We start from the raw sequence: 11,843 nt of genomic DNA, 5'->3' as shown, positions 1-11,843 counted from the left end.
AGACAATCCATTTGTTGAACATTTAATGAGTATGTGACTATTATGAATTTTCTGCTCTCCTCACATGACCTGGATTTCACAGCCCCAGAATCAAGTACTAATCAGCAAAGCTTTTGACATCAGGGAAATCAGACTCAGTAGCCCAGGGCAGCACACAGATGTAGCCTCTGTACTTCCCCAAATACACACACAATTAGGGGTTCAATCTACTCAGGTCTAGGATGAGTGGAATAGTGGGAATACTGTGCTTAACCTTCCTTCCTTTTAGGGATGTCATGTGTAGAGGTTATTTCCTTTATCCTGGGGAGTCAATCAAGATGAGCAGGGACACTATATGGCCTCATCTAAGCTGAGCATCACACAGACATTTTCCTATTTCTTTGGATTTGGGTTTTTTTCTAAGGTTTTACCTGTGTCCACACGGCCTGAGTTCTGTGTCTGCTACCTCATCACAGCAAAGTGTGCAGCAGTTCTCTCTGATACTCACTTGCTTCAGCAAAGCCAGGCGCCTGTGTCTGAAGAGAGAGAGAGACAGACCCCCCAAACATTAATTTGACTCAAAGCAATAGATTCAAAACTGTTCTGAGAATTGCATCAAGGCCAACATAACACTTGTAGCAGAGCTGCATCACCAATCACAATTGCCCACAAAAAAAAGGCTTAACACACCCAGAGACCTGCAAAACAGTCTGAATCCCTATTCAGGTCTGTCAGAAAGGGACAAAGAGGGGACTAAATAACAATTCTCCTAGTTCCCACAGTTGAACACTTACAGAAATTCTTTTGTACCTGGCTACTTTCATGAGTTAAGAAAAAAACCCAAACAAATAAACCTCACAAACCCATGTATCAACAACATACAGAAACCCTATAATGCTCCAGCACAGTTTAAAAGAATAAAAAATGCAAATTAAATCAACATCCCAGTATGGCAACAGCCGCAAGGGAGAGAAAATAGGTAAAAATCCCTCATCTGATGAAATGAGGCATTTCCCACCTGGAACACACACACAGCACCCATCACAACTATTCAGTGGCAGGGTGATGTGTCCTGCCCCAACACCAGAGGCACTAAATTCAGCACAACTCTGCATGAGTTTATGCAAAACCTGAGATGGATAATCAGGGTCCACTCCAACAGGCCTTTGCCTTATCTCCTATCACTTTTAAGAAGATCAAAGCTATCTTTTAATTTAGAATTGGCTTATCATTTCCAAGCAGTTCAGGCTGTAGGGCAGGGATGATCTTTGTTTACACAAAGAACAACAGTGTCCAGCCTTGAATGGAGCCTTTCAGTGCTATTGCATAATGCAGAGTCTGTAACACAGGAGGCCAAATTTCACCAGTCAGGCATCAACAGGAAACCAGTTTCCCCCAGTTTGTCTCTCATCTTTTGGCACAATCATTAACAGCTCTCACAGCTATTGCCTGAACATTGCAAGAGCAGTGCCAGAACATGAATCCCACCTGAGCATCAGCCAGAAACTACAAACCTCTCATCCAGTGTGGGACACTACCAAGGCAGAAGAACACACATTTGAAAAGAGAGGGTGACAAATTTGTACCTAACAGATCATCTTAAAGACTGCATCAGACTCACTTAAAGCACCTGCAGTCACAGGCAGAAATAATTTACTCTGGCTATGGGTAAGCACAAAATGATTTTGCAAGTTGCATTTGATTTTCTCTGCATAAACACAATATTCCAAGCCTCAAACTTTGCAAAAGTGTGACTCCGACCCAGAAATAATTTTTTTTAAAATTTTCTTTTTAAACACTAAGATACTTAAGTACTTCAAATACTTAAGTACTTGATTAAAGCTAGATAATTCAAAACCAGTCTCTGAATGTTATTACAGCCAGGGGTACCCTCTCCAACAACCTCACCCCCACTTAATTAATTGCAATTTAAGATCATTTCAGTCACATACTGAAATCCAGGGTACACCACATAGATTACACTATACAGTGTTACTGCTTGTGCTCCAGTAAGTTATTTTATTACTAATAACTTGATTCAGATGGGCTATTAGTTTTCATTCCTGCTAGAAGTTTGGTAAAAGCTAAAGAATGTATCTAGACCTGTTTCTCTCTGGGTTTAATTATATTTAGGTGGGAAAACACTTCTAAATTTGAATAACCTTTGTCAGTACTGTAATTCAAAAATGGGGAAATTTTCATCAGGCTCAGAAAAGGACAATTTCAAGACTTACAATCATTCTGCACCTCCATGCTGCCAACACCACTAATTAGTTCAATTTTAAAGAGGACATCTTTTTTTAATTAACACTATACCTCCTCAATTAGTCTAATAATCCTTAAATGGCAGAAGGTACTTCTACTAAAACATCTGTGTGGTACTAGTTCATTTTAATTAGCTTAATATTAAAAAAAAATATTTTAATTTAATGGATTTTGGTAGCATATCTCCTGCCCTACTGATGAAATTGCACTGGAGCCTATTGTCTCATCCTTTTAGAAGGGGAACCTATAGAAGTATGACTCCATAGGAAATAAATTTTGCTGAGTACAAGGCAAGACTTTGCAACTCAGTCATGAAACATTTCATTTCTCTGCATGCAAACACACAAGGTAGGAGGATTACCTGGGCAAAATGATTTTCTCTTCTGGTGTCAGAAAGGCATGATCATTGAAGGTACTAAACTTCATTGGTGGTGGGTACTTGAAGGGTTTTGCCCCAAAGTTGAACTCACATTGTTGATAGGACATGAAACTTGCTGCAGCAAAAAATCCTGATCTGCAACATGATGAACAGGCATTTTAGAATGACTTAAATAATAGCAGAGCTTTCAGACATGTTACTATTACCATTTGAAAATATACCCTGAGACAGAGACAAGTTTAATACCAGTGTTTTGCAGCTAACTGGGAGAGCACCAAGTTGCAGCTGCACATACTTACATTGTTTAGTTCTCAGCTCCTGAATTTACTATTGGGATTTTTCTGAATTTCTTAGTGAGTCAGCCAATAAAGGCTGCCTACTGTACAACTAGGATCAGTCACACTTTTAAAACCACAACTATCACCTCTCAAATTCACTGGAAGGGCCCAAGTTCAGTAATACCCCAAGTTCTAACAAGTACTCGAGTTTATCAATTCCATACTCAAAGCACAGAGCACTAAGAATAAAGAAGGTACTCAGCAACTCTTTAAAGTGAACAACTCTTTGCCTGCATCTTTAACTTCATTCTGAGGAGAAAACATGGATGAAGTTATTAACCTGGTAGGAATAACTGACAAAGTACTGCAATGTTTAATTAAGCTGCATAGGAAGCTGCTTTCTCAAGTATTACACCAGCTTATATTTTCTGAAGTAAAAGGCTGAACTTCCCTATGAGAGTTAGAGGAGTTCACCATATGTTAATTTTAACAACAGCTGGCAAAATAAGCCCAACACCTGCCTGCAATGCTACCAAGAGACATCCTCTGATGAATATTCAATGTGCTGCTGCAGGAGCTGGCCCCAGTGAATGGCAGTCAGTTAAAAAGCCCTCTCCAACATTTACAAGATAGGTTTTATTTTTCAGAAGTTCCTCAGGCACCAGAAAATTGTTCACCTCTGCTGCAGTCTCATTCTATTTTAATGCTATGCTAATTTGACAGTATAAACCACTGAGCTGAGCATACCTTTGGAAAGTCCAAAGTATTTATTTTGGACCCTGAAATTCACCTGTAAAATTATATCCCTCTTACTGATTTCTAAGCAACTTTCAACAGGGAAACTTGCTTAATGATGGCTTCAGGTAAGTAAATATGAATTTACATCTCAAATTGAAAACTCCTCATATAATTAACACAATTATCCACAGAGGTCATGTCCTTTCAAATGAGCAGATACTTACACAGCAGATGAAAATACTTGCTTCTCAGCAGGAAGCTGGTTTCCATTTAAATAGAAGATCATTTGCTTTTCTTGCAAGTCTAGTAGAAATCCTATTGTGTCTCCTTACATGCAAAACAAAAATAATTTAATGATTTAATTTCTGTTAAATGCCAACAGCTGAAACAGTAATTGTTTCAAGTATCACATATGTCACTGTGAGTTGTCTTACTTAAAAGGAACTGTTTGCAAAAGCACAAAAGAAGAAACATTGATACAGACAGTAACTAGAAAAAAAAAACAAACAACCCAAACCAAAACCAAAAAACCAGGAGAAAATAGTAAAATAATAAGTATTTAGTCTGCCAGAGCATTAATATACATAGTTGTAGAAGAATTGCAGAGTATTTGCCAAAGCCAGAAGAAAGCTGCACTCTGTCACTCCTTGGCTATTTTACACCTGTTGAAAATAGACTTTAGCGAGTGGGTGTTCTGAGAAGAAATTTCCAATATGCTTGTGCTATTTATTTTTCAGAGGTGTTTTAATTTAGCCATCCTTGGGGGAAAATTTTAATAGAAGAGAAGGCGGCACAGTTCACACAAGCATGGCATGCACAGAATCCTACCAAGATTTCAAAGCTGAGATCAAGAACAGAACTTTGCTGTCCAAGTAGTTATCCAAGAATTTAAAGTAAGCAAGACAGTGCAACTCCTCCTTAAAAAAGAAAAAAAAAAGTCTAATTCAGAGATCAAGGTTTTTTCCCCTTCTCTAAAACAACTCTTTTAACCCAGAAAGGAAGATTTCAACCCTGTTGTGTATGACTACAAACTAGTGGAAAAAAGTCTAATGATTAAATGTCCAATGTTAATTGGTGCTATGATTTTTACTCTGCATTTGAAAAGAAAAAGTGTTTAACTAACAAGAGCCTCTTTACACAGACTGGGGAACAAGAGTGTAGTGTCACTGTGCTCATTGAAATCACTCTTAAAGACACAATAATTATTAAACCTTTATGATCATCGGAATTAGGCAGTAACCGCTTTGCTCACACCTATGAACAGACTCCTGCAAGGGGAAAAAATCCTGTGCAGAAACCCAGTTAGGATAAAGAGCAGAAGACAGGCTGGATACCTTCTTTCCAGCAGGGATGGGAATGTGGTTTACTTCTGGCGTTGTACCAGATCAGCTGCCGGCAGCCATCGTACGCGCAGGAGTATTCATCGTCCCCGATGCCGTAACCTTCCTGCAGAGACAGAGCACAACACGTCAGCTGCAGCCACTCTCACACTCAGGGCCAACGCCTGCCTTCAGTCACCTAAACCCTGCAAACTGAGAATTTTGGACTTTGTGCTGACAGGAGCTGACCCCCAAGAGAACACTGCGTTGGAGAACCTTCCAAAATGGAATGACAGAACTGGGATTATTGGTGTGAAGTTTGAACAGAAGTGTGTTATATCACGTGGTGGAAAACTTGGAGTTCAAGGTTTTAAAATACAGTAATATATATAAAGCAAGGTGGAAGTTTTAGGGCTGAGGCTGGTGCTTCTTCACCTTCTCCATGGTTTTGGGAGGTGTTGTGTAATTAGATGAAAAAGTCCATTGTGGGGTGTGGGTGGTTGGTTATTGTGTTAAAAGTAAAAATAATTCAGGTGTAATTTCTTAATTAGACAGTTTGTCCTTAAAAGGCCTTGTAGGGAAAGAACAGGGCTCCACTTTGTAGTTTGTTAGTGAAGTGCTGTAGAACTCATGCTCTGTGAGACTGTAACATAGATAAGAACTAATGAACATCTGAGTCCAAACAAGAAATACTGTCTTGTGCATGTAATTCCGACCTTTGAAGAAAAAAGAAGTGAAGAATTGGCACTAAACCACTCTTGCAGGAGCAGGAATGGTTTCTTTCTCTCCCCCCCATGCAGGTGATCTTTTTTTTCATACTAGTTTTAGTTTCATTTTCACATCAAAAGGGAATTTCTTGGGGTGAGGAGAAAGGGAGAAGGGGATATTGTTTGCAAAGTGTCTTCCATTCTCTGTGACCTCAAATCACTCCTGTCTGTTAAAGCATTTAAATACCAGAAGGCTAGTACCCAAATAGGTTAAATTTTTTGCATCTTTAGAAGTCACCACTGAGTAACAGCCACTCTCTTATCTTGAAGTCCCAGTACCAAGCTTGTAACGCCCTCCCCACAAGACATCCATGTGCCACCAGAACCCACAGTACACAAAGAGAACAAACACACAACCCCTTCACCTAATCTGTTGCATAGTGTGTCCCTTTCACTGCCAGCCTCCCTTAAATTATGAAAACATCATCAAGTGATAATCCTAAGGTCCAAGGCAAACACAGAAATAAAGAGTTTCAGAGTGGGAGAAAAATCTGTCACAGAGCAGAGCCCAACCATGAAACCCAAAGCATTATGGAAGGTAAGTAACTTCCTCATGCTCAGCATGGCTTGTCTGGAGTGTAAATACCAGACAGCATCTGATTACACAAGCTTCCCATGTCCCAAATTAAAGCTAAGCCCAGCTAATGGGTGTTTAATGTCATATTTAGGACTAGTCTTTTTGTTACAGATGCTGTAAATAAAGAGCATATGGCTTCTGAGGCCTGTGTTTGTGACATACCCAGAAGATAATATCCTTGTATTTCAGGCACACACCTGATGAACTTAAATAATAGCAGCATTTGGCCACCAGCAAGACAGCTGCAGCAACAGAAAAATCATCCTACTCAGAGATGTGACATCCCCTATTTTCATACCTTGTACAAGACACACAGAAAAATGCACATACACCAAGCTCCTTAACAGTAAGTGGGGAAAAAAATCTTTTAAGCCTCTTAGCAGCCTAAAGGCAGACACATGGCCTTTTATTTCAAACAGTTTCTGTTACACTCAGTGTCTGCAAGGACTGTGCTCAGCACAGGTCTGCATGGTATTTTTGTTCAGTTGGTGGTTTTTGATTTTGTGTATGGTTTATATTTTAACTTAAAATCACACTTCAATTTCATGCTAAAAATGTGAGACTGGACTTTGGATGTGACACAGATATGTGCATGTTGTACATCAGCAGAAAACAATGCTATTCCTATGAATAATTAGAAGAAATGGAGCAAGACCTCTGAACTCACAGGAATACCCAAGTTAAATTGTGAGAGAAGCTACTCTTGCATTCCCATTGGGTTTCTTGCCACTGGTGTTTGTTTAATCTCCTTAATGTATTTATCTCATACCCCCACAATCAATATTTACTCACACATATGTATTTGGCCTATCTTCACATTAACTGCTGTAGAATGACTTTTTCTTTAATAATCAGAAATGAGCAGGTTTAACTGCTTATCTCTACATTAAATATATTTTTTTTCTCCTAAAATAAGATCCAAATAGGAGCAGAAAGCCACGCAATTACAACCCTGAAGAAGGGCTACAAGTGAATTTCTCACTCAAGCTCAGCCAGTAGAAATGTCAACTTGAAACCCCAGCACTGTTTCCATTCTCAGCACTGGGCCAGGCCTGACATATCTTTTTGTTCTGAAATTCTAGCTTGCACTTCAATGAACTTTAATCATCATCTGGAAGGCTGATAACATGGAAAATTAACTCCAAGCTGAGGTAGAAAAGTTTTTTTGGGTAGTAATCATTACCCTTTCTTATTATGGAAATACTGAAACAAGTTATACTATAGCATAAAAAGCAATACAAAGTTTCCAACAGCCATGCAGAGTTACCACCAAGATTTCAAAAGAAAGGAGGCCTAGTGACATCTCCATGATGATTGACTATGTTTGCACTTCATGTGCACATTTTGCTTCAATGCTAGCAATACATAACCTTACAAGTAAATAGTAGGAGAAGAATACTTAGAACTAAGAATAAGATACAAAATTATCTGGATGAGAAGGACAGTAAAGCAAGCTATAAAATAAGAGAGCAGACTTGTTCTGTACTCTCAGGAAAAGGCAAGGTGGTACAGGGTTTAATCTTTTTACTAATCCTTATTTTTACTTAAAAAGAAGCTTTTGCATTCCAAGACTGTCCCATATTGCTGCTACCAGCAAGTCCAATGATACCATGTTATCCCAGAGTGAATTTGAGTTATTTCCCTTGTGAAAGTTAATTTAATAGGAAAATGTGTCAAAGAGGATGAGGAAATGGCTGCTTGGTGACCTGTGTAAAGGACAGTGCAAGAGAAACTGCTGCTCCTGGTGACTTATTGTTTGCTTCCACAAACAGAGAGTAACTACTGTTATCCAAAGAATTTCCAAGAGATTATGCTACAAGAAATAAGAAATAAATTCCCTATAGTTTTCATACAACAGCCAGAAGATGATAAGCTGTCTCTGCTGCAGCTCTGCATGACTTAGGTGAACAGTGTCAGTCTGTAGCAATAACTGACTTCTCTTGTACCACCAAATTCAGCAAAACCAGCTCTTCATGGACACAGTAAAATTGAAAGAAACAAACAAGGGCTGAGTTACAACCACAGAATAACCAGAGCTATTTTCACAGATGCTGTAAGAAGGAAAATACTGATGTTACATCACCAGCTCAATGATATTACAGGTACTCACATGGTTGAGAAATTTGCTGTCTTTGGTTGCCCATCCTATCTGCATCACTCCTGAAGTAATGACAGTAACTTCATAGTACCAGACCCCAGAGTCGACACAGAACGTGCACCGCACACTTTCGAAGGACGAGGCGTCGCAGCGTGCCTACCAAAACCAAACAGAAATCCAGAGTCTCCAACATCACCACGCACACCCACCCAGAGTCTCCAACATCGCCACTCCAACACCTTCCTGCCCTGGTTCAAGTTTCTTGAGTGCTAGAATACACCAACATAAATTTAGAGGCGTTTCAGGCAGAGTGGCCTCTCTTTATAGCAGTAGCTGTCACACAAACTAGTGAGCAGGCAAGACTGAAAATTGTTAAGTGGTTAAGCCACAGGCAAAAAAACCAAAAAAACAAAAAAACCCCAAAACAAAACAAAAAAAAAAAGGCAGAAAGTTGACAGAAACAATTTAAAGATTTAAAGACTAAGACAACCAGGACAGGAAAACCTAAATCACTGACTGTTAACTGATTCCTGGTAGTAAGGACAAGGAGGCCTTCAATGTTAATTCATGACAATTCACTTCTAAGTAGTCAAACAAGTTTTTAGGAGTTAGAGAGGAAGGAAAAAACCCCACATGGCTGAGACAAAAATCTGACTGCTGTGAGCTTTACAAGATGAGACAGGACAAACAATAGAATGATATTTTGACTAAAACTGCTCACAAAGTAAGTGAAAAGCCATCTGACTCTTAAGAGTCCCCCTCATTTCCCTGAAGTTTTGGGGTACAGGCCTTACTTCAGTATGAACATTTCTACAACTGAGATTAGGGTAGTGATGCTACAACCCTTTGATGACAAAGAAGGTTTTCTGTACAAAGCTGGCAGACAACATGGATTCATTCTACAAAATCACAGGATCAAGTGCAAACCAAAACCTGCCCTTTTCTTCAGCCTCTTTTTCAGGTTGAATACATGAAACAATTTCCTACCTCTAATCCATGTGGTGAGATCTTCAGGTATTCACTGACATCATTGCTGTTCAGCATAGCCCTAATGTTGGTCAAGTCAACCTTTTCATATGTAAACTGCCTGCCTTCTTTTAAAACTGAAAATAAAAAAATCCCAACCAGTGTTAGTTACTACTGCTGCTGCAAAACTTGATTTTAAACATTTCAGTCAATGATAACCTCTCTAGGATACAGGTAGTTTTTGGTATAACTGAATGAAACACAGATTTTGCCTGCATGAAAACAGCTTTCAACAGAGTGTGTGTTAAATACCCTCCAAACATGAAAGCATGACCTGTGCCTCTGACTAGAGCTCCCACAATCTAATTAGTACTTGCAGGAAACCCACAGGCAAATGGAAGGCATCCAAGTTCACACCAAGATGCCACTGTTTCAGGCTTTACCATTGTATTTGTACATTCAGTGGCAGTTTTTCTGATTCTGATTACAGTAGAAACAGATTTGGGGATAGGAAGAAGGAGAAAAGAAGGATTTAAAGATTTCTATCATCTCATTTTTAGGTGACTGAAGTCAGCCAAAGCAGCTCTCTCTCTCTCCCTGCTTGCCCTTTCTACATAGAAGGGTCAGAATAATTTCTCTTGCCAGGTGTCACATTGTTGACACATACATGTTAACTTACAAGTGAAAGACCTTATCTGAGGACCCTTCATATAACTCAAACTTGCTACAACAAGACATTTACTAAACACAGCTGACACTGGCTTTCCATAAGCTGACTAAAGCCCCTAAAGCCCAACAGACCTTTTACCCAAATTTATCTAAAAGGCATTAGAAAATACAAGGTCATTAGAGTTGCTGCATCCTTGAAATAACAACTAACCAAGCAAATTCAGTGATTTTTAGTAACCCAAAAGATCAACCTAGAGCAATGCTTTGTCAAACACTTTTTACTTTTGATCACAAAAATCAAAAAGTGTATTTAATTTAAAAAGTCTTCAGTAATTCTGTGTGCCAGTGGGGAATGACCACAGGAGTGGCCATCACCAGGACATGTCAGCAACCCAGGTGCCCCACAGAGACAGAGCTGCACTGTTGAGCCCCTCAGCAAATTGGCTGAAGTGTGGGTTACAGGAAATTGGTGCAAAGAAGAATTTTCATTGCAGCTCCAACTTGCAGAGTACAAGTCACTTCCTTTCAAAAACATTTTCCTTGCCAAATTTTCTTTCCATACCATTATGCTGGGTATATTTATTGGTGTGGTTTTTTTGGTTTTGTTTTCTTTTTCAAGGAGATATTACAAACGCAGCCAGGTACACTAAGTGCTCATAAAAAATGAACACAAAGGAGTCCTCCATCTCTTTGGAGGAGTGATTACTATTTAATTAATCCATCCCTTTTTTATACCTACACAGATTGTCTAAACTCCACTGGGCACAGAATCCAACCTGGCGTTTTAAGTAGTCAGGGTTATCTGTCCATTTCTCCAGCAAGATCAGTTGGTCACTAATGCACGATTCAGAAACTGTCATTTTATTTTCACCTGCAATTTAAGAGGAAAAAGTAATTGCTATCAGCTAGGGATAAGTTAAAAATAACATCCTACACATGCAGTAGAACTCTCCACACACATCTAAACCTCAATATTACAAGCATGAAAATGTTTCCCCAAGCAGATGTGGAAGCATCTTCATTCAGATTTACCACTTCTCAGCATGCAGCTGCATCATGAAGAGCCTGATCACAGCTGTTCTCCATCTCCCCAACACTGATTGATTTCTTTTCAAGTAACAAAGGTCTCATGTCATAAGTCATTATGTAGTAATTTCTCAGATGAGAAGGCCAGTTTCAGCAAATCTCTTAAGGGTTTATGGATGAGGGTCATTAAAGCAAAAAAATATTTTTTCCTGCCTACAAGCTCCCAATGCTGTTGCCCAGCTCTAATACAGTTTTATGTCAGCGACAAAGGCCTCGTGTCACAAATCCTTCTACAGCAATTTCTAACATGGAAAATAAGTTTCAGCAAGTATCTCAGGGGTTTTGAGGGGAAGAGGGATGTCACTGGAGCAATAAATACCAATGCAGACTCTCATGCTCACAAGTGATCAGGCAAAGCAACTGACAATAATGCAGCAGCCATGGTGTTAAGAGCAGCACCAGGCCAATACTCACTTGTTTGTGCAAACTTCTCCAGTGCTATTAGTGCAAAAAGCATCACTGTCGGGTGGGACTGGAAGTTCTAAACATGGGCAGTAAGAAAAAGTTTATTAATAAATACTCAGCACAGGCAGACAAAGAAGAGTTGTAAGTCTTTCACAGATGGTTTTAGGTTCAAAGGAGCCTCCAAAGCTCCTGTATTCCACCCTCCTGTGGAGATAGATTCAGAGAGATCAGGCTACCCAGAGCCTTGTTCCACTGACTTCTCACTATCTCCACGGATGGAGATCCCACAGGCTCTGGAATTTCAGCTGTTTGTAACA

The 11,843-nt window shown here is 39.4% G+C and overlaps 1 protein-coding gene across 4 annotated transcripts in view; it reads right to left on the bottom strand.

Annotated features, from left to right (window-relative positions):
* The window catches only part of RSPRY1 (ring finger and SPRY domain containing 1), a 35,966-nt gene that overhangs the window by 3,113 nt on the left and 21,010 nt on the right, over positions 1-11,843 (bottom strand). For all 4 annotated transcript variants that reach the window (XM_064386391.1, XM_064386390.1, XM_064386393.1 and 1 more), the window contains 8 exons: positions 11,536-11,602; positions 10,775-10,906; positions 9,388-9,503; positions 8,413-8,556; positions 4,974-5,085; positions 3,864-3,966; positions 2,606-2,758; positions 411-515 (listed from right to left, as the gene is read on the bottom strand). In XM_064386391.1, the coding sequence (XP_064242461.1) occupies positions 411-515; positions 2,606-2,758; positions 3,864-3,966; positions 4,974-5,085; positions 8,413-8,556; positions 9,388-9,503; positions 10,775-10,906; positions 11,536-11,602 (932 nt within the window). The remainder of the gene's footprint in view (positions 1-410; positions 516-2,605; positions 2,759-3,863; positions 3,967-4,973; positions 5,086-8,412; positions 8,557-9,387; positions 9,504-10,774; positions 10,907-11,535; positions 11,603-11,843) is intronic.

This window comes from Passer domesticus, chromosome 12 (assembly GCF_036417665.1).
Source record: "Passer domesticus isolate bPasDom1 chromosome 12, bPasDom1.hap1, whole genome shotgun sequence".
In the NCBI taxonomy this organism is placed as follows: Eukaryota; Metazoa; Chordata; class Aves; order Passeriformes; family Passeridae; genus Passer; species Passer domesticus.
The sequence above is the reverse complement of the archived record's forward strand: the minus strand, read 5'-3'. Positions and strand labels throughout refer to the sequence as shown.